Source organism: Macaca nemestrina, chromosome Y, assembly GCF_043159975.1.
Source record: "Macaca nemestrina isolate mMacNem1 chromosome Y, mMacNem.hap1, whole genome shotgun sequence".
Lineage (NCBI taxonomy): Eukaryota > Metazoa > Chordata > Mammalia > Primates > Cercopithecidae > Macaca > Macaca nemestrina.
In genome coordinates, this window is record NC_092146.1 from 1303433 (window position 1) to 1330953 (window position 27521).

The following is a 27521-nucleotide window of genomic DNA, read 5'->3' on the forward strand; positions in this document are numbered from 1 at the left end:
TCAGGGAGCTAGCTGAGTGGCAAAGCTCCCCGGGGAAGCACACACCAATGGTATGTAAAGCAGCAGCTGCGAGAAGAATTTTTAAAGAGAACCCCAAACGCTTTCGTGTCCCTAAGAAGAAGGAGACTGTACATGAAGGCAGCAAAGGGGTGTGTCTCACTGAGAAGCCTGCTTGGGTTCACAGAATGGTCCCCGTCCTGGGCACCCTGGTGTGTTTGGTCAAGTTGAGACTCATAATCATATTAATATTAGCCTTTAGGGACATCATGGCTCACACAATGCAAATGACCCCCAAATACCCACAAGCCCTCTTCTTTCCTCCCCTCCCCTCCCTTCCCCTCCCCTTCCCTTCTTTCCTCCCATCCCCTCCTCCACTCCCCTCCCCTCCCCTCCCTTCCCCTCCCCTCCCCTCCTCCCGTCCCCTCCTCCCATCCCCTCCCCTCCCCTCCCTTCCTCCCGTCCCCTCCTCCCATCCCCTCCCCTCCCCTCCCTTCCCCTCCCCTCCCCTCCCTTCCCCTCCCCTGCCCACCTTTCCTCCCGTCCCCTCCTCCCATCCCCTCCCCTCCCCTCCCTTCCCCTCCCCTCCCCTCCCCTCCCTTCCCCTCCCCTCCCCTCCTCTCCTCCCGTCCCCTCCTCCCATCCCTTCCCCTCCTCTCCCCTCCCTTCCCCTCCTCTCCCCTCCCTTCCCCTCCCCTCCCCTCCTTTCCTCCCGTCCCCATCCTCCCATCCCCTCCCCTCCCCTCCCCTTCTTTCCTCCCGTCCCCTCCTCCACTCCCCTCCCCTCCCCTTCTTTCCTCCTGTCCCCTCCTCCACTCCCCTCCCCTCCTTTCCCCTCCCCTCCCCTTCCCTTCTTTCCTCCCGTCCCCTCCTCCACTCCCCTCCCCTCCTTTCCCCTCCCCCTCCCCTTCCCTTCTTTCCTCCCATCCCCTCCTCCACTCCCCTCCCCTCCTTTCCCCTCACATCCCCTTCCCTTCTTTTCTCCCATCCCCTCCTCCACTTCCCTGCCCTCCCCCTCCCTTCCCCTCCCCTTCCTTCCCTTCCCCTCCACTTCCCTCCCTTCTTCTCCCTTCTTTTCTCCCGTCCTCTCCTCTACTCCCCTCCCCTCCCCCTTGCCTTCTTTCCTCTCCCTTCTTTTCTCCCGTCCCCTCCTCCACTCCCCTCCCCTCCCTTGCCCTCCCCTTCCTTCCCTTTCCCTCCCCTTCCCTCCCTTCCCCTGCCCTCCCTTCCCCTCCTCTTCCCTCCCTTCCTCTCCCTTCTTTCCTCCCGTCCCCTCCTCCCCTCCCCTCCCCTCCCTTCTTTTGAGATGGAGTCTTGCCTTGTCACCCAGGCTGGAGTGCAATGGCGCAACCCTCAGCTCACTGCAACCTCCACCTCCCGGGTTCAAACCGTTCTCCTGCCTCAGCCTCCCTCAGTAGCTGGAACTACAGGCGCCCGCCACCATGCCCGGCTAATTTTTTGTATTTTTACTGAAGACAGACAGGGTTTCACCATGTTGGCCACGCTGGTCTCAAACTGCTGACCCCAGGTGATCCACCCGCCTCAGCCTCCCAAAGTGCTGGGATGACAGGCATGAGCCACCGTACGGTCCCTGGAGGCTGAGTCCAAGATCGATGAGTGGGAGGTTCAGGGCCTGGTGAGGACCTGCTTCCTGGTTCACTGATGGTTCCTTCTGGCTGTGTCCTCACATGGTGGAAAGGGCGAGGGAGCCCTGTGGAGCCTGTCTTCTAAGAGCACAAATCCCACTCATGACCTAACCACCTCCTAAAAACCCCACCCTCTAATATTCTTGCAGTGGGTGAGGACAGAAACCATTTCTCTTACTGTCTCCTGCCTCTGAAGAGGAGGAGGAAGTAAAAGCTGAAAAACAACAGGAATGAAGTTAGTGGCAAGACCAGCCGGGTGCCACGGATGACCAGGCCTGAGGTTAAAAGATTAACCCCCCACTCGAACCACATGTGCTCTCCATCTATCACCACCCTTTCACGTGGAACCCCTTCGAGTTGTAAGCCCTTCAAAGGCCGGGAACTCCGTCTTCGGGGAGCTCGGCTCTTAAGACTCGAGTCTGCCGACGCTCCCGGCCGAATAATAAAACCTCTTCCTTCTTTAATCCAGTGTCTGAGGAGTTTTGTCTGCGGCTCGTCCTGCTACACGGGAACTGAGTTTGCACTTGAGTCTTAGAAGGACAGAAACACGGAAGGTATAGCAACCCTCTCACACAGCCTGGTCCCTCTGAAGCCTGCCTGGGTTCACAGAACGGTACCCCTTCCCGGGGCCCCTGGTGCGTTCACTTTCTCCTTTGTCACCTGCTGACGTTGAGAAATGCAAGATTCCTGTTGTGATGCTCTGACCCTGGATTTCCACTTTGGGGACCTGTGGCATATTTCGGACATCAGAAACACGCACTTCTCACATGGAGCCTGGCATACTTAATAAACAACAAATTATAATAAATAAGTGAATAATGCGTTATAAATTATCATTATTTATTTACTGGAGACAGAGTCTCGCTCTTGTCACCCAGGCTGGATTGCAGTGGCGTGATCTCGGCTCACTGCAACCTCCGCCTCCCGGGTTCAAGTGATTCTCCTGCCTCAGCCTCCTGAGTAGCTGGGACTACAGGCACCCACTTCCATACCTGGCTAGTTTTTTGTCTTTTTAATAGAGACGAGGTTTCACCATGCTGCCCAGGCTGGTCTTTTTTTTTTTTTTTTTTTTTTTTTTTGAGACGGAGTCTTGCTGTGTTGCCAGGCTGGAGTGCAGTGCTGCGATCTCGGCTCACTGCAAGCTCCACCTCCCGGGTTCATGCCATTCTCCTGCCTCAGCCTCCCTAGTGGCTGGGACTACAGGTGCCTGCCACACCCCCTACTAATTTTTTTTTTTGTATTTTTAGTGGAGATAGGGTTTCACCATGTTAGCCAGGATGGTCTCGATCTCCTGACCTCATCATTCGCCCGTCTCGGCCTCCCAAAGTGCTGGGATTACAGGCGTGAGCCACCACGCCTGGCCCCAGGCTGGTCTTGAACTGTTGACCTTGTGATCTGCCCACCTTGGCCTCCCAAAGTGCTAGGATTACCGGCGTGAGCCACCGCACTTGGTCTCATTTATTATTTTATAGTTACATTATAAATTGTCATTTATTATTTCATAATTACATTATAAATCATTTCATAATTACATTAAATATTGTCAGTTATTTCATAATTACAGTATAAATTATCATTATTTCATAATGACATTATAAATTAATTTTTACGATTATATTATACATTAGCTTTATTTCATAATTACATTAGATTATCATTTATTTTTAAATTACATGATAAATTATTTATTATTTCATAATTACATACATTATTTTATAATTACAAATTATCATTTGTTTCATAATCACAATACAAATTATCTTAATTTCATAATACCATTGAAAGTTGTCATTTATTATTTCATAATTACATTATGTAATGGTATGCGTTAATAACTATTAATAATACAATTAATAATTAACAATTCAATTAATAATTAACTAGCAATGTATAATATGTAATTCTATAATTACGTCATAGAATAGGATATCTAAGTTATACATAAATTATATTATTCAAGTATATTACACACAATTTGTAAGTATAGTATAGAATCCCGTTACAGGATTATATTTATATAATATAAATATATTATTATATTTCAGAATTTTATTATAGATATTTGACTCTATAATTGGAATTTAGACCCCACACCGACCCCCTTTCCTGTTTGGCTGAAGGGCGATGGCCGCAGATCCTGGCCGAGGGACGTCCCCTGGTTACCCGCAAGCAGGTGGCCGCATGGGCGGGGGGGTGGCGGGGAAACTGGCCTGGCGCACGCGCAGTGCAAAAGGCCGGGCTCCCGGAAGTCCCGCCTTCCAGGGCGGGGCCAGGACCAGGAGGAGAAAACCCGGTGTCGCCGCGCGGCCGCTTCCGCGAGCCCTCGCGCCGGAAACGGAAATGCGTCACAGAGGGCGGGCGGCGACGGCGGTGGCGGCGTCGGAGGCGCCTCCAGGGGAACGGTGGCGGCGCCGGGTGGTGAGGCCGCGCCTGTCCGGGGGGTCGTCGGGGGACGGCGGGAGCTTGGGCCAGCGGCGGCGGCGGCCTGGGACGCAGGCGGAGCCCCGCGCAGGTGAGTGCCGCCCCCGGGCCTGGCGAACGCTTCGCTGGTCTGACCGGGCCCGGGGGGGCCGGGGCTTGGGAGGCGGGGCTGGGGCCTGGGGGGCGGGGCCTGGGGTCTCGGAGGGGAGGGGGCTGGGGTTGGGGGGCGTGGGGTGGGCTCGGGGGGCTGAGAGCGCCGGGGGCCGTACGGGGGAACCAGGGGGCTGGGGAGGTCTGCGGTCGGGGTCCGGGGGTCCCGGGAAGTAGGGGTGGGGGCTGGGCCCGGGGGGCCGGGGCTTGGGAGGCGGGGCTGGGGGCCTGGGGGCGGGGCCTGGGGTCCTCGGAGGGGAGGGGGCTGGGGTTGGGGGGGCGTGGGGTGGGCTCGGGGGGCTGCGAGCGCCGGGGGCCGTACGGGGGAACCGGCGGCTGGGGAGGTCTGCGGTCGGGGTCCGGGGGTCCCGGGAAGTAGGGGTGGGGGGCTGGAGCGGTTCCGGGGGACTCCACCGAGGGAGCTGAGGCCTGGAGCGGTCTCGGAGGGCTGGGAGCTCGGGGGACCGGTTGGGGGGGTCCCCAGGGTTCGGCGAGCGGGAGACTGGGAGGCCTGGGACTAGCGGACGTGGCGCTGCGGTCGCTCCCAGGTCTACACTGGGAAGCCAGGGGCTGTCCGGGGGTTTCGGAGGCGGGGGCTTTGGGGCTCATCCAGGAGTGCGGTGACCGAGGGGCGGGGGGTACCGAGTGGCCGAGAGCCTGAGAATGCGTGGGGCCTTTCCGGGGGTGCCAGGGGCAGCCCGAGGCTATGCTGGGGGGGCTGCGGTAGGTGGGAAGACCAGGGGCAGTGCCGGGTACTGGGGGTTGGGCAGCCAGTGTACCGGGGTGGTCGGGGGTGCGCTGGAGGCCACCGTGGGGAGGGTTCCTTGGTGGTGCAATTGCTGGGGCCGCCTGGGTTCTAGGGGGGAGGGTTCCCTGGTCTCTGCCCAGGCTGGAGCCCCTCCCTTGTGCCCCACTGACCTTTTCTGGTAGCTTTTCTACCCTCCCTCCCTCTTTCGCGCCTCCCACCTCGGGCTTGGGCGAGGAGGCCGTGTCCTGGGCCTGGCAGGAGGCCTCCAGGTGGATGTGGTGGGCGGCCGGGCCAGAGGCGGTCACCTGGGATGTTCAGGTTTCTGTGAGTGAAGCTTCCTCTGCTTGGAGCTGGCCGTCAGGAAGTGGCTGCCCGTCAGCTCCGTACGGAACAGGTGTGGGTTAAAGAAGGTGGGTGGGTGGAGGAAGAAGGCACAGATGGGGGACTCTGGCCCCCAGCTTTTGGAAAGTTCCTTGTACTTTCTGGCTTTGAGTGGGTTAAAGCTGGGATACGTCTGGCCTTCGTGGAGATTACTAGGGTTCATGGTTCTGGATTGTTTTGTAGCCGGAGACTTCCTGTTTTATCAGTGCAAGTACAGGGCCGCCGCCCCCTCCACAGCGCCCTTCCAGATGCCTGCAGCTGTGCTCTCCCTGGCCCCTTCCCTTCCCTCCAGTGTCTTTCTGCACCTTCCCGTGGAGCTAGGCGTTTGTAGCTTCCCCGTCCCTACTTGACCTGCATGAGGGGTCTGGTCGCGCTCAGCTTCCTATTCTGCAGGCCTTGGGAGCTGCTGGGTGCTGGATGTAGGGTGTCGGGCAGTGCCGGCCGAGGCTTCGACACTAACCTGTTCTTTATCAGCTCGGCTTTTTCCCCTTTAGTGTACTCTTAATGATTTTAAAGAGTAAAAAACTCCGTCGAGATGGCTTTTAACAAAGGAGAAACCGGTCTCTGACACGGCAGAGAGACACTGCCGTTTCTCTTCTCCGAGTCCCAGAGTGCCGGCTGGTGCGGCCCCTCCTCCTTGGCGGGGGAGCCGGTGGGGCCGACGCTGACCGTCTGCATCTTCTGTTTCAGGCCCAAGGTCCCGGAGGCTATGGCAGCGGCTACCATCGTGCACGACACGTCTGAGGCCGTGGAGCTCTGCCCCGCGTACGGCTTGTACCTGAAGCCCATCACCAAGATGACCATCAGCGTGGCGCTCCCGCAGCTGAAGCAGCCGGGGGAAGTCCATCTCCAACTGGGAGGTGATGGAGAGGCTGAAGGGCATGGTGCACAACCACCAGTTCTCCACGCTGCGTATTTCCAAGAGCACCATGGACTTCATCCGCTTCGAGGGGGAGGTGGAGAACAAGAGCCTGGTCAAGTCTTTCCTGGCCTGCCTGGACGGCAAGACCATCAAGCTCAGCGGCTTCTCCGACATCCTGAAGGTGCGCGCGGCCGAGTTCAAGATCGACTTCCCCACCCGCCACGACTGGGACTCCTTCTTCCGCGACGCCAAGGACATGAACGAGACCCTGCCGGGGGAGCGGCCGGACACCATCCACCTGGAGGGGCTGCCCTGCAAGTGGTTCGCCCTGAAGGAGTCGGGCTCCGAGAAGCCCAGCGAGGACGTCCTGGTCAAGGTGTTTGAGAAGTTCGGGGAGATCCGGAATGTGGACATCCCCATGCTGGACCCCTACCGGGAGGAGATGACGGGCCGCAACTTCCACACCTTCAGTTTCGGGGGGCACTTGAACTTCGAGGCCTACGTGCAGTACCGCGAGTACGTGGGTTTCATCCAGGCCATGAGCGCCCTGCGCGGGATGAAACTCATGTACAAGGGCGAGGACGGCAAGGCCGTGGCCTGCAACATCAAGGTGAGCCCTGGGCGCCGAGACCCACGCGCTTCCTCCCTCGGGGCGGCTTCCTTCCAGCAGGGTCAGTAGATCGCTCCCAGCCACACCCGCTTAGGCTGTGGGGACCTCCCCTGAGTAAAACGACAGCAACAGCCCCCGTTCCCGTCGAATTTCAGGGACACAGGCGTGAGGTCGAGTAGGGGGTCCGTGCTGTGGTTTTGGAAATTCGGTATCTGAAGGAAGATGTCTAGTAGGTGAGGGTTGGACCCTCAGGAACTGTGACAGGGATTTGAACCGTATCAGAACCAAGAGAACCCTGGCCTTCCCAGAATGCTCCTTGAAACTAGGGATTAACGTTCCCTTAAGCCTCATGCGCTGTTTGTTTGTTTTTTGAGACAGAGTATCGATCTGTCGCCCAGGCTGGAGTGCAGCGGCACGATCTCTGCTCACTGCAACCTCCGCCTCCTGGGTCCGAGCGATTCTCCTGCCTCAGCCTCCCGAGTAGCTGGGACTACAGACACGTGCCACCACGTCTGGCTAATTTTATATTTTTAGTAGAGACAGGGTTTCGCCATATTGGCCAGGCCGGTCTCGAACTCCCCGACTTTGTGATCTGCCCGCCTGGGCCTCCCAAAGTACTGGGATGACAGGCATGAGCCACCGTGCCCGGCCCTTGCCTCATGTATTTCGACCCGTGTTGGCTTCGTGGTGACAAATGAACCAGCCTCCTGGAGGAGGTTTTGTGGCCTTAAGATGTGCCCCGTGGTCGTGGGCAGGAGGCCCCGGGGTGGCTCTGGCCACAGGAGATGGTGGAGCCGGGTAGCGGAAGGGGAACCGTGTCTTGCCGCGGTGGCGCGTCACTTGTGTCCAGTAAGTGGCGAGGGGTAGTTGGTGTTCCTTGTAACTCTGTGGGATGAGCTAAGTCTTGAGCTACTGATGGTGACTTGGAGGGAGTGGTTTGGCCTCTGGGCCCCACTGTCTGGGTCTGCACCGGACGTGAGTGGTGAGCGGGAGCTCAGGCTCTGAGGACTTGGCCCTGTGGCCCGGGAGAGGGAGAGGGCGCCTGGCCGTGTGTCTGGGGGGCTTTGGGGGAAGGCCGTCTCACACTGTTGTTTGCTTTTAAAGGTTTCTTTTGATTCGACCAAACACCTGAGTGATGCGTCAATTAAGAAGCGGCAGCTGGAGAGGCAGAAGCTTCAGGAACTGGAGCAGCAAAGAGAAGAACAGAAGCGCAGAGAGAAGGAGGCGGAGGAGAGGCAGCGAGCGGAGGAAAGGTACCTTCTGCGGGAGGGGCCCTCGGCGCTGGTGTCCGGCACCTGGGAGTGTGCGCAGACTCGTGTGCGTGTGTATGCATGTATTCCTGTGTGGGTGTGTGCGTGCTTGTGAGCTTGTGTGTACCTGTGTGCGTGGAGGCATGTGTGCCTGTGAACCGGTGTGTGTGCTTTGTATGTACGTATGTGTGCCCGTGTGTGTGCCTGTGCGTCTGTGCACCTGTGCCTGTGTGTGTGCATGCGTGCCTGTGAGTGCCTGCGTGCATGTGTGCCTCTCTGTGCGTCTGTGCCCGCGTGTGCCCACGTGTGTGTGCATGTGTCTGTGAGCTCGTATGTGTACCTTTGTGCATGTGTGCCCATGTGGGTGTGCCTCTGCATCTGTGCACATGTGCCTGTGTGTGCGTGTGTACCTGTGTGCACGTGTGTGTACCTGTGTGCATATGTGTGCATGTGTGCCCATGTGTGTGCCTCTGCATCTGTGCACACGTGCCTGTGTGTGTGTGCATGTGTGTGAGCTCGTGTGTGTACCTGTGTGCATATGTACGCATGTGTGCCCATGTGTGTGTGCCTCTGCATCTGTGCACACGTGCCTGTGTGTGTGTGCATGTGTGTGAGCTCGTGTGTGTACCTGTGTGCATGTGTACGCATGTGTGCCCATGTGTGTGCCTCTGCATCTGTGCACACGTGCCTGTGTGTGTGTGTGTACCTGTGTGCACGTGTGTGTGCCTCTGCATCTGTGCACACGTGCCTGTGTGTGTGTGCATGTGTCTGTGAGCTCGTATGTGTACCTTTGTGCATGTGTGCCCATGTGGGTGTGCCTCTGCATCTGTGCACATGTGCCTGTGTGTGTGTGTGTACCTGTGTGCACGTGTGTGTACCTGTGTGCATATGTGTGCATGTGTGCCCATGTGTGTGCCTCTGCATCTGTGCACACGTGCCTGTGTGTGTGTGCATGTGTGAGAGCTCGTGTGTGTACCTGTGTGCATATGTACGCATGTGTGCCCATGTGTGTGCCTCTGCATCTGTGCACACGTGCCTGTGTGTGTGTGCATGTGTGTGAGCTTGTGTGTGTACCTGTGTGCATATGTACGCGTGTGTGCCCACGTGTGTGCCTCTGTGCACACGTGCCTGTGTGTGTGTACATGTGTGAGAGCTCGTGTGTGTACCTGTGTGCATATGTACACATGTGTGCCCACGTGTGTGTGCCTCTGTGTCTGCACACGTGCCTGTGTGTGTGTACATGTGTGTGAGCTCGTGTGTGTACCTGTGTGCATATGTGTGCATGTGTGCCCACGTGTGTGTGCCTCTGTGTCTGCACACGTGCCTGTGTGTGCATGCATGCCTGTGAGCTCGTGTGCGTACCTGTGTATGTACGCGTGTTTGCCCCGTGTGTGCCTTTGCATGTGTGCACACATGTGTCTATGTGTGTGTGCATGCGTTCCTGTGAGCTCACGTACCTGTGTGCATGTGTGTACCTGTGTGCATATGTACGCATGCGTGCCCTCGTGTGTGTGCCCCTCTGCATCTGTGCACACAGCACACACATGCCTATGTGCATGCTTGTGTGCCTGTGACCGTGTGTGTACTTGTGTGTGTGTGCACGTACGGGTGTGTGTGCATGCCTGTGGGTGCGCAGCTGTGCACGTGAGGACCTGCGTGAGTGGCTGTTTGAGACGCAGCAGAATATGCGTGTTTCTGTTCGTTTTCCTGTGGTACATCATGGTCTGATGTGATCTCTGTCGGTTCCCAGGACCACGCCTTTCCCGAAGGGCCACCTCTTCTCCCTCCACACGCTGTTCACATATCCCACTGAAACAAGCAGAATGCCTTAGCCGTTTGCAAGTTTGCGTTTAGGTTGAGGCTCCGTTTACAAAATGAAGTAGAGGGTTGATGGTGATGGCCAGATTTAAAACAAAACAAAAAACCATAGGATAAAAACCCAGTTTCGCTTAAGAGGCCTTTAAAGCAATGGCCTGAGTTGTTCACTGCGGTTGGGGTACCAAAGACCACCTCAGGTCAGTCTTTGTAGCCCTTTTCATCTTCTTAGCATTGCAGGAGGGAACCAACAACTTGCCGTGAATCCCGTGAGGCGGATTCCTCGTTGTCCTTCTCCATCCCTCCTGCTGTGCTGTCTTAGTGAGGCGGACTCCTCCTCCTCCCCCTCCTCCCCCTCCTCCTCCCCCTCCTCCCCCTCCTCCTCCCCCTCCTCCTCCCCCTCCCCCCTCCCCCTCCCCCTCCTCCCCCTCCTCCTCCTCCTCCTCCCCCTCCCCCTCCTCCTCCTCCTCCTCCTCCTCCCCCCTCCTCCTCCCCCCTCCTCCTCCTCCCCCTCCTCCTCCTCCTACCCCCTCCTCCTCCTCCTCCTCCCCCTCCTCCACCCACCAGGCTGTGCCCTCCGAGGACTTTAGTGCGTCCTGCACGTCTGTTGCGCTTCATGTCGCCGATACCGAGTCTGGGATGTGTTGGACTTGACTGGGGGCCTCCTGGACAGCCTCCGGTGGGACCGAGTTGGTCCGTTGTGTTTCTGTTTCTCACTGCTTTATGTGACGCTGGTGCCAGTGTGTTGATGTGTGTGGCGGGTGATGTTTGCACGAGAGTCCCGGCACTGAACTCCTGGGAACAGGGCCATCCTGCCCTTGGTGTTCTTTATATAGCCCCCGTTGCCTCCCCAGGGGAGAGTGGGCTGAGGCCTCCTTAGATGAGGCAGGTGCAGCATGTAAGCGAGTGGCCGTGAATGGGCTGGGGGGGCCCAGGTCAGCCGTCAGGAGCCCCAGGACCCAAGGCAGGAAGTACACAGAGGCAGACACCCTGGGAGAACTGGACGTGCTGCTGTGTCGCCATCCTGGGAGAGGGCGGTTCGGATGTGGGGTTGAGTCAGGGTCCCCTGTGTCAGCCGCTGTCAGGCCGACTGGGACAGCCGGGGTGGGAGACCGTCCTGGGACATTACAGGGACTCTTCCAGGGTCAGACACAGCCCAGGCCTGGCTGAATGTGCCTGTCCACGTTCTGGAAGTGGGGAGTGGGACTCAGAGCCTCGGACCTCTCAGTCTTGCAGGACAGTCCCCACAACATTTCAGAAAGCAGCTTTGGGGTGAGGAGAAGCTGCATCCTTGATCTTTCCCTGAGGAGAGATGGGCGTCGGAGAAGTGAAGTGGGCCTCTGCAGGGAAGAGGCCCCGTCCACCTGGCCAGACCACAGAGGGCTTGGGGGACGCGGGGCCAGGCCATGAGCTTCTCCACAGCAGGACAGGGTGGCTGGAGCCCCGGGGGAGGGCCGGCCCGTCGTCAGAGTTGGCGGGGAGGGCTCCAGGGTGGCCGGTGGAGCTGTCCTTCCCCACGCAGGGCCGTACTCGCCCCTGCTGCCCCCCCGTCATTCCTCAGAGGCTGAGCATGAGAGGAGGCCCAGGGCAGCCTCCGGGTTTCTCTGGTGGGTGGAAATGAGGCGTGTGTGTTTGGCCCTCACAGGTGACTTGGAGCTTGATGAGTGCTGTCCTCTGAAAGCTGCCCAGCCTTGAGGCGTCGGTGTGAGTCCCGCCTAAGGGCGTGCTATGTGCTGGGCTGCCCTGAGCCGTCCTCTGAGCTCGTGGGGCGGTGACAGCTCACAGGACAGTTAAACCTTCAGCACATGGAACTGCTTGAGGACCTTCATACCCCGGCCGGAGACCGTGTGGATCACTGCCTGGCCGTTGGCACCTGGCCCGGCTCCCTTCTTGGGGTGGTGGAGAGCGGGACGCCTTTTCTCCCGGCCTGCTTCTCCTCTCCCCTTGGTGTGTCCTCTCACCCTGGTGTGTCCTCTCCCCTTGGTGTGTCCTCTCACCCTGGTGTGTCCTCTCCCCTTGGTGTGTCCTCTCCCCTTGGTGTCTCCTCTCCCCTTGGTGTCTCTGCGGGTCTACGTCATCCCGTCAGGCCTGCTCAGGTTCCTCGGTGCTGCTTAGAGCTGCACATGGGGCTTCCAGGCCACTTTTCCTCTTTTTTTTTTTTTGTTGAGACGGAGTCTCGCTCTGTCACCAGGCTGGAGCGCAGTGGTGCGATCTCGGCTCTCTGCAAGCTCCACCTCCTGGGTTCAAGCGATTCTTCTCATTCTTCTGCCTCAGCCTCCCAAGCAGCTGGGATTACAGGTGCCCGTCACTATGTCCAGCTAATTTTTGTATTTTTAGTAGAGACGGGGTTTCACCGTGTTGGCCAGGATGGTCTTAATCTTTGTGATCTGCCCGCCTCGGCTTCCCAAAGTGCTGGGATTATAGGTGTGAGCCACTGTGCCCGGCCCGGGCCACTCTTACCAGGTCTTGCTGTGTTTCGTCACCGCTGGGCTGCTGGGGCAGGGGTCCCTCCCCGTCCAGCTGTGTGTGTGGTCGCCGCCCTGCTTGTTGAGGTCATGGGTGATCGTCACCCAAAGAAGTGCTGGCGTTGAGTGCAATCGGATGAAGCCACGTGCCCCTCCCCTGGGAAGGGCCCCTCCTGCCCTGCTCCCTCGACGCCCTCTCCACAGCCCCAGGCAGCCGGGCTGGCGGTTTTGTGCCGTTGTGGGTGGGGCCTTTGTAGAATTTCACAGAACGGGGATCTGTGCGGTCTGTTGTCTTCAAGGCCGCATTGTCCACTTGGCTCTGGTGCAGGGCTCTGCACGGCGCGTGTCCCTCCTCCTCCTCCTCCCTGGTGCCCGGGGCCGCCTCCCTGGTGTGCGCGCATGCTGGCCTTCACTGGTGATTGTTAGAAAGCTTTCCTGTGCAGCTGGAACCTGCTTCCTGGGGCCCCTGCCGTTTGTGCTCAGTGCTGTCCTCTGGACGCATGCACCAGCCGAAGCCGGGCGCCTTACGTGGTTTGGGGGCCATCTGCGTCCTCTGCCGTGCCTGTTTCCGCATTGGGGCGCTGGCCTTTCCTCGGTGGCGGCCACAGATGCTGCACCCCAAGGATCTTCCGCAGTTTCTTGAGTTGTTGCTGATGCTCTTTCCACCGTCCGTCCGTCCGTCTTTCCCCTGGCTGGGGGCGTGGCTTTTGATGTGGTCGATCCGCTGGTCGTTTTCTTGGTGGTTTCAGGGTTGGGTCACGCTTAGCGGGGTGGTGTGTTGGAAGGTCACGGAGGTCCTCGCCCGGCTCACTCCTTCCACCTCTCGGGCTGCTTTGAGTCAGCCGAGGTCCACTTTGGGATAAAGAGTTAAATGCTTAATCGTTCGACTGTGGCCTTTTCCCCCTTGTGTGAAAAGCCACTTGTATGGTGTATCATGTGTTGGCTACAGCTGCTATCGGTGACAAACCCCCGGTGTGTTCCATGCAGGAAACAGAAGGAGCTGGAAGAGCTGGAGCGAGAGAGGAAAAGAGAAGAGAAGCTTCGCAAGAGGGAGCAGAAGCAGAGGGACCGCGAGCTGCGCCGGAATCAGAAGAAGCTGGAGAAGCTGCAGGCGGAGGAGCAGAAGCAGCTGCAGGAGAAGATCAAGCTGGAGGAGCGCAAGCTGCTGCTGGCCCAGAGGAACCTGCAGTCCATCCGGCTCATCGCCGAGCTGCTCAGCAGAGCCAAGGTACCCGGGGGCTCCCTCTGCCGCCGCCAGCCGCACCCGGGCTGCCCTCGGTGCCCTCCCCTGAAACGCGGGTGGTGTCACGGCGCCGTTTCCCCGCTGGCCGCAGCTGTACCCACAAAACCAGCTTTAGTGCCGAGGATGACGGCTCCTGCCCGGTAGGGTGTAGCACTTGTCTGTCGTTCCCGATGATTTCAGAGCTGTGACAGTTTCCTTTTGCAAAGCTGGTGCATTCAGGTTCCCCGAGCAGGCTGGCAGCCTCCCGGGGGCTGGGGCAGAGGTTCTCTGTTTCCTTTGGGTCCGGGCAGTGGTGGAGAGTGCAGGGGGCCGCTCTCTCTGGCCCCTGCCTCCGTGTGTGGTCAGCTGGCCTGGCTGTGACCTCACCAGTGGCCCAGAGCAGAGGGGCAAGGTGGGCTGGGTGGAGGGCCGAGCACGCAGAGGGGGCCTGCCGTGGGCCCGGGGCCCTCCTCCGCCGTGTGAACCTAGCAGGTCTCACCAGCGCCGGTACTGACGACCCCCTCAGCACCAAGAGCCTCCTTGCTCCTCCTGCAGGCACGACTGGTAACTGCCATGAGCCCGGGGCCAGGGCCCAGAGACAGACAGACCTCCCCAGGACAGACGTCCCCAGCACGCTCCTTGTCCTCAGGAGGGCTGCGTCCCCCTGGAGTCCAGCGCGGGGCGACCCCATAACCTGTTGTCTGATTACAGTTGTGATAAGTCCCCGGGAAGGAGCATGACAAGAGGCTGAGACATGTGGCAGCCCAGTCCTTACCTCATGGTGAATATTGAAGACACTAACCCAGGCTAGGCCAGGCTCGCCCCGCGGCGGCGGCGGCGGCAGAGGCGGCGTGTGTCTGCGGCGTCATTTCAGCTCCCTGCTGCCGGCGGCCGCTTGTGACCTAACTCCAGGCCCTGCGTGCAACGTGGCGGGGCTCCCGGCAAGGCCCGGCTCTGCCCGAGAGGCCCGCCCCGGGGCTGTGCCGGGTCGCTTTGCCAAGGGGTTTCCTTCTCACTCAGACGCATGATGGCCCCAGGTGTGGCCGAGGGAGCCGAGGGATGGACGGGCTGGACCTGGCTCGCAGTAGGAGACGCCCCCCGCCCCAGGGCTGGAGTCCAGCCAGGCCGCTGATCCTGCATCCCCAGACCATGGGGCCTCCAAACACCGTCCCAGCTCCTCTCCCAGTGTCCGGCCGGGCTCAGGGGTCAGGCTCAGCCGCGCTTTCCTCTTCCCCGCAGGCCGTGAAGCTACAGGAGCAGGAGCAGAAGGAGGAGAAGCTGCGGCTGCAGCAGCAGGAGGAGCGGCGGCGGCTGCAGGAGGCCGAGCTGCGGCGCGTGGAGGAGGAGAAGGAGCGCGCGCTGGGCCTGCAGAGGAAGGAGCGGGAGCTGCGCGAGCGGCTGCTGAGCATCCTGCTGAGCAAGAAGCCGGACGACGCCCACGCGCACGACGAGCTGGGCGTGGCGCACGCCGACCTGCTGCAGCCGGTCCTGGACATCCTGCAGACCGTGTCGTCCGGCTGCGTGAGCGCCGCCGCGCTGCACCCCCTCGGGGGCCAGCTCCCCGCCGGGGCCCCCAAGGAGACCGCGGCGCAGCCGGAGGCCGACGGCGCTCCCCAAAGCGTGAACGGCAGCGTGGCCGAGGAGGCCCCGTGCAGGGAGGGTCAGAGCTGCTGCCGCGCGGCCCCCGAGGACGGCTCTCCGGAGAAGAGGTGCCCCGGCGGCGTCCTCTCCTGCATTCCCGACAACACCCAGCAGCCCAAGGGCCTCCCTGCCTGCGAGCAGAACGTCTCCAAAAAGGACACCCGGTCGGAACAGGACAAGTGCAACCGGGAGCCCAGCAAGGGCCGGGGCCGGGCCGGCGGAGACGGGCTGGATGAGCGGCACAAGCGGGAGAGGAGCCGGGCCAGGCGGGCGGGCAGCAGGGAGGACGACGGGCGGCCGCGCAAGGAGCGGCGGCCCCACAAGAAGCACGCCTCCAAGGATGACGGCCCCCGCCGGCGCAGCGCCAGCCCGGACCACGCCCGGTCCCGGAGGTCCCACAGCAGAGACAGGCACCGGAGGGAGCGCAGCCGGGAGCGGAAGGGCAGCGCCGGCAGGAAGCACAGCCGCCACCGCCGCCGGAGCGAGCGCTCGCGCTCCCGGTCCCCGAGCAAGCACCGCAGTACCTGGAACAGGTAATGACGGGCGCGGCCTCCCCATGGCCTGTCCGGGAAAGACCAGGACCTGCTCCAGCGTCCTGGCCGCTCCTTGGCCGCTCTCCGTCCACCCCCTGCAAAGCTGAGACCCTCCCGCAGCCAAGAACGTCCAAGGAGCCCGCTGGCAAAGAAGGAAGACGCCACGCTTCAGACATCCATCTTTCTTCACTCACCGCAGCCTACTTGGCACTTCAGTTTCAAACACGTAGCCCTCGAAAACTTGATCCGATAGCTTTAATCCGGCCAGTCCTCTCTCGATCAGGAAAACCGCACGGACGGACAGCGGTGAGAAGGGCAGAGCTGCCGCATTACTTCCTCCCCACGCGGGGGTCTCTGTGTCTGCTTGGCGACCTCCCCGCGCGCACGGCCCAGGAGGTGCACCTGACGCAGCAGGGGAGACTCCTCAAAGGTGTGGACCACCGGAGTCACACCGGCACTAGACAGAAAAGAAAAAGCGTTGCCCTGGTCATTTCTCCCTCCGCCTCCCCAGTTTGTAACTTCAACTGATCGGGAAATACAGGTTGGGTGGGATATGCCGAAACGTGATGCCGACGTGGAGTCACGGGTGAGGAAGGTACAAGTCCTTTGAGATCAAAACCCAAACGGGCCATTCTTTTTAAGGTGTCGGTGTGCGGGGAGTGGTTCCCCAATGGTCTGATGCTCCTTAACTTCCAAAACATTCACTTTTTACAACTTCAAGGAATTACGCATAAAAAAGGGTGGTGAAAAAGCTTTGGTTTCTAGTAAAGGTTAGTGCGTGTGGTTTTTTTAAGAAGCTGTTTTGCTAAATTATTTTTACTTGGAATGTTTCAAACAGATTTCAGGCTGCAAACTTGTTAAGTTTTATAATCATTCGCTTCTCCAAGTGAAGCTCAGAAGTACTTAAAAATAGCTGTAACGTTCGCGTTAGGAAAGATGGTGTTTATTCCAGTTTGCATTTTTATGGTGAAATAAAATCCTTTTCCAATGAACTGAGATTTTTCACGCTTATGATTTTTGTGTTTTTATGTGCCTTGGACTGCGTTATTCCGCTAATTCTAGCCAAGTGCGTCTCAACCCAATAGAAACCGTTCACTTTTCCTAGACCTGCTGATTCGGTGATCGTACATCACACAGCTCTCCCGGGGCGGTACCGTAGTCACCTTCTGAGAGGAGAATCCTGGGTCCTAAGAGGCATCAAATTTGTTTGCTGAGAACATAAACGTAGCCAAATTCAGAAAACCAATCTTTTTTAAAACCAAGGAGCTGTTTTTAAAGCACATTTAAAAGACGGTGGTTCTTTTCCCCACCAAACGTAGTGGTCACGGGTAGTAGTGTCAGCGCTGCCTGGTTGACCCAGGGTGGAATAGTCCCTCCCTCTGTTTAGTTAAATCACATACCTTCTTGGGGACTGGAGGGCTGGACACGTGCCTGTCCCACCCCCAAGCTCATATCGCTAGCGGATAGATGAGCAAATGGCTCTGTCTTGCCTGTGACCAGACACGGAGTGTTTGCAAACATGGGCCTGTCAGAAGTGTATGCATCTGTGTCGGTCTGTCCAGCCCAGCACTGAGCTTTTGCCTGTTCCACAGCTATAAGAACGTTGCCAGGGCCGGGCGTGGTGGCTCACGCCTGTAATCTCAGCACTTTGGGAGGCCGAGGCAGGCGGTTCACCTGAGGTCAGGAGTTCAAGACCAGCCTGGCACCCCGTGTCTCCTAAAAACACAAAAAATTAGCCGGGCGTGGGGATTGGGCGCCTGTCATCCCAGCTACTCGGGATTCCGAGGCAGGAGAATCGCTTGAACCCGGGAGGTGGAGGTTGCAGTGAGCCGAGATTGCGCCACTGCACTCCAGCCTGGGTGACTTAGAGCGAAACTCCAAGTCAAAAAAAAAAAAAGTGTTGCCAGGACCAGGCGCTGCTCTGGGCACCTGGTATATGGTGCTGGAAAAGACAGCGCTCTCTGCAGCCCTGGGGATTTGCAAATGTGTAGATACGGGGACGAGAAGTCCCAGTGACAGCTGCTCGAGCAAGCTGTGTGCGCAAGGCAGAAGGCTGGACGTGGTGTGTCTGAGATCAAGAAGTGAATGTGGCCGGGGAAAGGAGTAGGCGGAAGAGATGCAGGAAAGGTGGACATGGAGCTGATCGCACACATGAGGCTGATCCACTCCAGACTTTTGGGACGAGAAGCAAGAGGGCTGTAAGCTGGGAGTGTTTTGAGCGTGGGGACTTGTGGCAACAGGCATCCCCTGTGACGTGCTGGTGGACTGGGCTAGGCGTTGATGGGAGAGGAGAAGGTGGCAAAACTTCAATGCGTGTTGCCTTGTGATACGTTGGACGTGGACGGTCTAGGAAAGCTGGAGAGCACCACCCCCAGGCCTATAGAATTGGGTATCTATGGAAGAGATTTAGGAATCTGAACTCTTTCTCTCCTTTCTTTTCTCTTTCTCTGTCTCCTTCCTTCCTTCCTTCCTTCTTCCTTTCTTCCCTTCCCCCCCCCACCTACCTCCCTCCCTTCCTTCCTTCTTCTTTCCTGCCTCCCCCTTCCTTCCTTCCTTCTTCCTTTCCTCCCTTCCGCCTCCCTACTTACCTTCCTTTCTTCCTTCCTTCTTCTTTTCCTCCCTTCCCCTCCCTACCTACCTCCCTCCCTTCCTTCTTCTTTCCTGCCTCCCCCTTCCTTCCTTCCTTCCTCCCTTCCTTCTTCTTTCCTGCCTCCCCCTTCCTTCCTTCCTTCCTTCCTTCCTTCTTCCTTTCCTCCCTTCCGCCTCCCTACCTACCTTCCTTTCTTCCTTCCTTCCTCCTTCCTTTCCTCCCTTCCCCCTCCCTCCCTACCTTCCTTCCTTCCTCCTTTCCTCCCTCTTCCTTCCTTCCTTTCCTCCCTTCCCCTTCCCTACCTACCTTCCTTTTTTCCTTCCTTCTTCCTTTCCTCCCTTCCGCCTCCCTACCTACCTTCCTTTCTTCCTTCCTTCCTCCTTCCTTTCCTCCCTTCCCCCTTCCTACCTACCTTCCTTCCTTCCTCCTTTCCTCCCTCTTCCTTCCTTCCTTTCCTCCCTTCCCCTTCCCTACCTACCTTCCTTTTTTCCTTCCTTCTTCCTTTCCTCCCTTCCGCCTCCCTACCTACCTTCCTTTCTTCCTTCCTTCCTCCTTCCTTTCCTCCCTTCCCCCTCCCTACCTACCTTCCTTCCTTCCTCCTTTCCTCCCTCTTCCTTCCTTCCTTTCCTCCCTTCCCCTTCCCTACCTACCTTCCTTTTTTCCTTCCTTCTTCCTTTCCTCCTTTCTGCCTCCCTACCTACCTTCCTTTCTTCCTTCCTCCCTCCTTCCTTTCCTCCCTTCCCCCTCCCTACCTACCTTCCTTCCTCCTTTCCTCCTTCTTCCTTCCTTCCTTTCCTCCCTTCCCCCTCCCTACCTACCTTCCTTTTTTCCTTCCTTCTTCCTTTCCTCCCTTCCCCCTCCCTTCCTTCCTTCCTTCCTCCTTTCCTCCCTCCCTTTTCCTTCCTTCCTTCCTTTCCTCCCTTCCCCCTCCCTACATTCCTTCCTTCCTTCCTTCCTTCCTTCCTTCCTTCCTTCCTTCCTTCCTTCCTTCCTTCCTTTCCTTCCTTCCTTCCTTCCTTCCTTTCCTTCCTTCTCTCCTTCCTCCTCCTTTTCTTTCTTTCATTTCTTAATTTCTCTCTCATTTTTTGAGACAGAGTCTCGCTCTGTCACCCAAGCTGGAGTACAGTGGCGCAATCTCGGCTCACTGCAACCTCCGCCTCCTGAGTTCAAGCAATTCTCCTGCCTCAGCCTCCCGAGTAGCTGGGATTACAGGCGGGTGTCACCACGCCCGGCTAATTTTTTCTATTTTTAGTAGAGACAGGGTTTCACCGTGTTAGCCAGGATGGTCTCGATCTCCTGACCTTGTGATCCGCCCACCTCAGCCTCCCAAAGCGTTGGGATTACAGGCGTGAGCCACCGCGCCCCGCCAGGAATCTGAACTTTAAACACTGTGCCTTGATCCTCATGCGTATTCAACTTGAAATATCTGCTTTGTAGCCCAGCACGGCATGGGCTGATCCAGCTACTTACGAACTGATGACGGTGTTGTCGGCATCTCCAGCTGTCGTTGGTTTCCTCTTTCTCCTTGCAGTTCTATCCATCTTTGCCTTTTGTATTTTGATGCTATGTTATTTGGTGCCTACAAGTTAAGGATTGTTACGTCATATGTCTCATTTCTAATGTCCCTTCTTTACCCTTGGCAATTTTCCTTCTGAAGCTTGTTTTAGATGGGAATTGAAGGAAAGGAATTGGATAGAAACGGGTGTCCATGGCAATCTGAGGTCTAGCCCCCTGGACACGGACAGATGACGTCCAGCATGGCATGAGCGTGCTCACGAGTGCCTTTCAGGGAACGTTCTAAGTTCGAGGGATAAAGAACTGGTATTTGTGGGCCGGGCACGGTGGCTCACGCCTGTCATCCCAGCACTTTGGGAGGCCGAGGCGGGCGGATCATGAGGTCAGGAGATGGAGATCATCCTGGCCAACATGGTGAAACCCCGTCTCTACTAAAAAATACAAAAAACTAGCCGGGCGAGGTGGCGGGCTCCTGTAGTCCCAGCTACTGGGGAGGCTGAGGCAGGAGAATGGCGTAAACCCGGGAGGCGGAGGTTGCAGTGAGCTGAGATCCGGCCACTGCACTCCAGCCTGGGCGACAGAGCCAGACTCCATCTCAAAAATAAAGTATTCGTGTGTGTGTGAGACATTGCAGTTACTTATTGCAGTTGCTTTTAGAGGCATGGGAGCAACACGAAGAATGTAGATTCAGGAGCTAGAATGCCTGATTCTGAACCGGTTCCCCGAACAGCTTACCTTCTGCAAGGTGAGGGGCGGGGGAGTGGGAGTTGTGTGTGGAACACACAGGTAGGTCAGTGTTTCTCTGGAACCTCCATCGTTTCGTGGGATCCTCTGAGGCTTGAGAAACATCAACATTGTGAGTTCAGGTTGGATTTTCCATGTTACCAATACTTTTATTTTTTTTCTAGAAATTTCTCCCTCTCTCTCCCAACCCTTCTCACTGTCTCCCTCCTGTCTCTTCTCTCTTCTCTTAATCCTTCCTTCTCTCCTCTCCCCCAGCTTCCCCTCTGCTTCTCCTCTCTCCCGACCTCTGTTTTTGTCTCTCTTTGTCTCTCCTCCTCTCTTTTATTTATTTTTTGTTTTGAGATGGAGTCTCGCTCTGTCGCCCAGGCTGGAGGGCAGTTGCGCGATCTCGGCTCACTGCAAGCTCCGCCTCCCGGATTCCCGCCATTCTCCTGCCTCAGCCTCCCGAGTAGCTGGGACCACAGGCGCCGCCACCTCGCCTGGCTGATTTTTCATAGAGACGGGGTTTCACCATGTTGGCCAGGCTGGTCTTGAACTCCTGACCTCGTGATCCACCCGCCTCGGCCTCCCAAAGTGCTGGGATGACAGACTTGAGCCACCGTGCCAGGCGGTCTCTCCTCCTCTCTTAATGCATCCTTCTCTCTTCTCGCCCAGCTTCCCCTCTGCTCGCCCTCTCTCCCGATCTCTATTTTAGTCTCTGTCTCTCTCAGTCTTGTGATTTAGGGCATTTCGTGCTGAGTCCCTTTCTAGTAATTGGGATCCCGTTATCTCGTGATGGGTCATTAAAAATAGCCACAATTGGCCGGGCGCGGTGGCTCACGCCTGTCATCCCAGCACTTTGGGAGACTGAGGCCAGTGGATCACCTGAGGTCAGCAGTTCAAGACCAGCTTGGCCAACATGGTGAAACCCCGTCTCTACTAAAAATACAAAAGTTAGCCGGGTGTGGTGGCACATGCCTGTAGTCCCCAGCCGCTCGGGAGGCTGAGGCAGGAGAATCACTTGAACCCGGGGGGCGGAGGTTGCAGTGAGCCAAGATTGCGCCACTGCACTCCAGCCTGGGCCACAAAAATGAAGCTCTGTCTCAGAAATAATAATAATAAATAAGTCTGCAATGAGTTTGAATTCCACCTGGCAGAACAGAAAGAGAATGGATTTATTCCGAAATAGGAGTGAGAATGCATGATCCTCTCATTCATTTCGTTTTATGATGCTTAGTTCTGAACTGATTTGCCACATGTGTTCAGTTGGGATCTCAGGATGTCTTTTAGCCAAAAAAAATCAAACTTCTCCTGGCCGGGTGCGGTGGCTCACGCCTGTCATCCCAGCACTTTGGGAGGCCAAGGCGGGCGGATTACGAGGTCAGGAGATTGAGACCAGCCTGACCGACATGGTGAAACCCCGTCTCTACTAAAAATGCAAAAAACTAGCCGGCGTGGTGGCGGGCACCTGTAGTCCCAGCTACTTGGGAGGCTGAGACGGGAGAACGGTGTGAACCCGGGAGGCGGAGCTTGCAGTGAGTTGAGATTGCGCCACTGCACTCCAGCCTGGGCGGCAGAACAAGACTCCATCTCCAAAAAAAAAAAAAAAAAAAAAATCAGACTTCCCTGTTGAGTATGACGTGTGTCACGGTGACCATGCTGGGCTCCTTCCCTTTTTTTTTTTTTTTTTTTTCAAGACAGTCTCCCAGGCTGGAGTGCAGTGGCACAATCTCGGCTCACTGCAACCTCCGTCTCCCCGGGTTCAAGCAATTCTGCTGCCTCGGCCTCCCGAGTAGCTGGGGACTACAGGCACACGCCACTGTGCCTGGCTATTTTTTGTATTTTTAGTAGAGACGGGGTTTCACCATGTTGACCAGGCTGGTCTCGAACTCCTGACCTCAGGTGATCCACCTGCATCCCAAAGTGCCGGGATGACAGGCGTGAGCCACTGCACCCGGCCTCGCCAGGTAAACTTTCAAGTTCAAAAGTGCCACTTGGGGAATTCCAGCGGGGCAGGAGGCTGGGGATACGGGTGTATGTGAAAAAAGCAGTGGTGTGTCTCCGATTCCACTCTCTGTGCCCACGTGGACACGTTCAGCTCCCACTCAGAAGTGAGAACACGTTGCGTTTCACTTTCTGTGTCTCCTTGATTTCAATTAAAGTAACGGCCTCCAGGGTAACAAAACCGCACTTCTATGCCCTAAATCTATAATATGTCAAGGTAAAAAAAAAAAAAAAAAAAAAAACAGTGGCCCGGGCACGGTGGCTCACGTCTGTCATCCCAGCACTCTGGGAGGCCCAGGCAGGTGGATCACCTGAGGTCAGGAGTTCCAGACCGGCCCAGCCAACACGGTGAAACCCCGTCTTGACTAAAAATACAAAAATTAGCCAGGCCTGGTGGCGGGCACCTGTTGTCCCCAGCTACTCGGGAGGCTGAGGCATGAGAATTGCTTGAACCCGGGAAGTGGAGGTTGCAGTGAGCTGAGATCGCCCCACTGCACTCCAGCCTGGGAACAGAGTAAGGTTCCGTCTCAAATAAATATGTATTTCAAAAGCGTCAATATGACATGAACTGGTGTTAATTTGTTCACCCGTATTGTTTAAATGGATGGTTTTGGTTATTAGATTGCGATAGTGTTCAAATTCCATAGGCCCTCGCCTTCAGGACGAACCAAAGATGTTTTGAAAAATTATGTATTCTATGTCTAAAATGGCACCACCTGCATTTTTGAAAAAGTTGAAATGATATTACAAATGCCTCGGGTGGCTCGTGCCTGTAAGCCCAGCACTCTGGGAGGCCGAGGCAGGAGGATCACTTGCGTCCAGGAGTTCGAGAACAGCCTGGGCAACAAAGCAAGACCCCATCTCTACAAAAATAAAAAATTAATCGGGCTTGGTGGCAGGCACCTGTCGTCCCAGCTGCTCAGGAGGCTGAGGCAGGAGGATTGACCGAGTCCAGGCACCTGTCATCCCAGCTGCTCAGGAGGCTGAGGCAGGTGGATTGACCGAGTCCAGGCGTTGCAGACCAGCCTGGGCAACATGGTGAGACCTCGTCTCTAGCAAACATATGGAAACTTTTATGTTTTTAAACTAGCTGGGTGTGACCCTGTAATCCCAGCACTTTGGGAGGCCGAGGCGTGCAGATCACAAGGTCAGGAGATCGAGACCATCCTGGCTAACACGGTGAAACCCCATCTCTACTAAAAATACAAAAAAAAATTAGCGGGGGAGGGGGGTGGCAGGTGCCTGTAGTCCCAGCTACTCGGGAGGCTGAGGCAGGAGAATGGCGTGAACCTGGGAGGCGGAGGTTGCAGTGAGCCGAGATCGTGCCACTGCACTCCAGCCTGGGCAACAGAGCGAGACTCCGTCTCCAAAAAAACAAAAAACAAAAAACAAAGCAACAGGACGTTCCCTTGGGAGAATGGAGGGGCAGCCAGCTACTTTGCTACAGTTGACCCCAGGGCAGGACCCACACACCTGACCATCCAGGGCCAATCACCCCACAGGCGTCTCAGACACCACATATCCCCTCCAAATCCCAGCCTCCGTGCCCTGCAAACCCGCCAGCCCCGGATCTTCTGCATTCTGGGGCCGTGGGGACACCACGCTGGCCTGGCCGGGAGGGTCCCAGGCTCTTCTCAATCTCTCGGGCCCGTCCTCTCCTGCTGCCACTGCCCCAGTGAGCCTGCGAGACCTGTAGGAAGCTTCAGGGGCCTGAGCCTCCAGGCCTTCCCCTACTCCAGCCAAGCCTCCAGGCCAGCCCTTCCCCTACTCCAGCCAAGCCCCCAGGCTGCCCCTGCTGCCTACTCCAGCCAAATGTCCAGGCCGCCCCTGTCCCCGCTCCAGCCAACCCTCCAGGCCGCCCCTGTCCCTGCTCCAGCCAAGCCTCCAGGCCGCCCCTGTCCCCTGCTCCAGCCAACCCTCCAGGCCACCCCTGCCCATGCTCCAGCCAAGCCTCCAGGCCGCCCCTGTCCCCTACTCCAGCCAAGCCTCCAGGCCGCCCCTGTCCCCTGCTCCAGCCAAGCCTCCAGGCCGCCCCTGTCCCCTGCTCCAGCCAACCCTCCAGGCCACCCCTGCCCATGCTCCAGCCAACCCTCCAGGCCGCCCCTGTCCCCTACTCCAGCCAACCCTCCAGGCCGCCCCTGTCCCCTGCTCCAGCCAACCCTCCAGGCTGCCCCTGTCCCCTGCTCCAGCCAACCCTCCAGGCCGCCCCTGCCCATGCTCCAGCCAAGCCTCCAGGCCGCCCCTGTCCCCTACTCCAGCCAAGCCTCCAGGCCGCCCCTGTCCCCTGCTCCAGCCAAGCCTCCAGGCCGCCCCTGTCCCCTACTCCAGCCAAGCCTCCAGGCCACCCCTGTCCCCGCTCCGGCCAAGCCTCCAGGCCGCCCCTGTCCCCTACTCCAGCCAACCCTCCAGGCCGCCCCTGTCCCCTGCTCCAGCCGACCCTCCAGGCCGCCCCTGTCCCTACTGCAGCCAAGCCTCCAGGCCGTCCCTGTCCCTACTCCAGCCAAGCCTCCAGGCCGCCCCTGCCCATGCTCCAGCCGACCCTCCAGGCCGCCCCTGTCCCCGCTCCAGCCAAGCCTCCAGGCCACTCCTGCCCCTGTAGCAGGACTAGCCATGGACAAAAACCCCTCAGACACCAGGTTAAGAAAGGTCTCGGCTTTATTCGGCCGGGAGCGTCGGCAGACTCGCGTCTTAAGAGCCGAGCTCCCAGAAGACAGAGTTCCCGGCCCTTTGAAGGGCTTACAACGCTAAGGGGTTCCACGTGAAAGGGTCCTGCTAGATGGAGAGCACATGGGGTTAGAGTCAGCGGGGGTTAATGTTTTAACCTCAGGCCTGGTCATCAGTGGCGCCCGGCTGGTCTTGCTGCTGACTTCATTCCTGTTGTTTTTCAACTTTTATTTCCTCCTTTTCTTCAGAGACAGGAGACGGTAAGAGAAATGGCTTCTCTCCTCACCCCTACTTCAGCCAGGCCTCCAGGCCGCCCCGTCCCTGCTCCAGCCAAGCCTCCAGGCCGCCCCTGCCCCTACTCCAGCTAAGATCTCAGGCCACCCCTGCCCCTATTCCAGCCAGGCCTCCAGGCTACCGCCGACCATACCCCAGCTAAGACCCCAGGCCACCCCTGACCCTACTCCAGCTAAGACCCCAGGCCACCCCTGACCCTACCCCAGCTAAGACCCCAGGCCACCCCTGACCCTACCCCAGCTAAGACCCCAGGCCACCCCTGACCCTACTTCAGCTAAGACCCCATCCACCCCTGACCCTACTCCAGCCTTAGACTCCAGGCCACCCCTGCCCCTATTCCAGCTAAGACCCCAGGTCACCCCTGCCCCTATTCCAGCTAAGACCCCAGGTCACCCCTGACCCTACTCCAGCTAAGACCCCAGGTCACCCCTGCCCCTATTCCAGCTAAGACCCCAGGTCACCCCTGCCCCTATTCCAGCTAAGACCCCAGGCCACCCCTGCCCCTACTCCAGCTTAGACTCCAGGCCACCCCTGACACTACTTCAGCTAAGACCCCAGGTCACCCCTGCCCCTATTCCAGCTAAGACCCCAGGTCACCCCTGCCCCTATTCCAGCTAAGACCCCAGGTCACCCCTGCCCCTATTCCAGCTAAGACCCCAGGTCACCCCTGCCCCTACTCCAGCTAAGACCCCAGGTCACCCCTGACCCTATTCCAGCTAAGACCCCAGGCCACCCCTGCCCCTATTCCAGCTAAGACCCCAGGCCACCCCTGCCCCTATTCCAGCTAAGACCCCAGGTCACCCCTGCCCCTATTCCAGCTAAGACCCCAGGCCACCCCTGCCCCTACTCCAGCTTAGACTCCAGGCCACCCCTGACACTACTTCAGCTAAGACCCCAGGTCACCCCTGCCCCTATTCCAGCTAAGACCCCAGGTCACCCCTGACCCTACTCCAGCTAAGACCCCAGGTCACCCCTGCCCCTATTCCAGCTAAGACCCCAGGCCACCCCTGCCCCTATTCCAGCTAAGACCCCAGGTCACCCCTGACCCTACTCCAGCTAAGACCCCAGGTCACCCCTGACCCTACTCCAGCTAAGACCCCAGGTCACCCCTGCCCCTATTCCAGCTAAGACCCCAGGTCACCCTGCCCCTACTCCAGCTAAGACCCCAGGTCACCCCTGCCCCTATTCCAGCTAAGACCCCAGGTCACCCCTGCCCCTATTCCAGCTAAGACCCCAGGCCACCCCTGACCCTACTCCAGCCAGGCCTCCAGGCCGTCCCACTCGCCCGAGGTGTACACAAGCTCCTGGGGTTTCTGGCCAACTCTATCTCCCAAACATCCCATCCCCAAATGGCAGCTTCTGACCGTGTCCAGACCACGCAGGCCTCTCCCAAAACCGTCCTGCCAGACCCTGTCTCAAGGTGGTGACGGACGGGGGTCCGTGCAATGTCCCCTGAGGGCTTTTAAAACCAGCCTGTCTGCTATCCCCCGGCCCCCTCCCCTTCCTCTGTCTTTTCAGATGCTCCGGCCACACGGGGTTCTCGGCTTTCGTTTGAACAGCCTGCACACACTGCCGCTCCCCCACGGGCTCGGTACCTGCCGCTCCGTCTGGCACGCATGGCCTCTCCTGGGAGCACCCACCCGGTCCCTCCTGCCTCAGATTTCAAAGAATTCCACAACCACCTTCACCCCACAATCCAGCTCTCCCTCCCCTCCCCTGCTGTCCACACCCTCAAATCACCTTCTAACATCTTCATCTTTTTTTAATTTTTTTTTTAGATGGAGCCTCGCTCTGTCACCCAAGCTGGAGTGCAGTGGCGAGATCTCGGCTCACTGCAACCTCCACCTCCCGGGTTCACGCCATTCTCCTGCCTCAGCCTCCCGAGTAGCTGGGATGACAGACGTGCACCGCCACCAGGCCCGGCTAATTTTTTGTATTTTTAGTAGAGACGGGGTTTCACCGTGTTGGCCAGGCGGGTCTGGAACTCCTG

General features: G+C 58.0%; 1 protein-coding gene across 1 annotated transcript; it reads left to right on the forward strand.

Moving 5' to 3' along the window:
• Positions 1-4003: 4003 nt before the first annotated feature.
• On the forward strand, positions 4004-16737 carry LOC105478057 (A-kinase anchoring protein 17A). The gene is given in 6 exon segments (XM_011735020.2): positions 4004-4155; positions 6034-6178; positions 6180-6815; positions 7920-8068; positions 13333-13573; positions 14807-16737. Coding segments are annotated over 5 exon segments (2091 nt in total). The 5' UTR covers positions 4004-4155; positions 6034-6052; the 3' UTR covers positions 15746-16737.
• The last annotated feature ends 10784 nt before the right edge of the window (positions 16738-27521 follow it).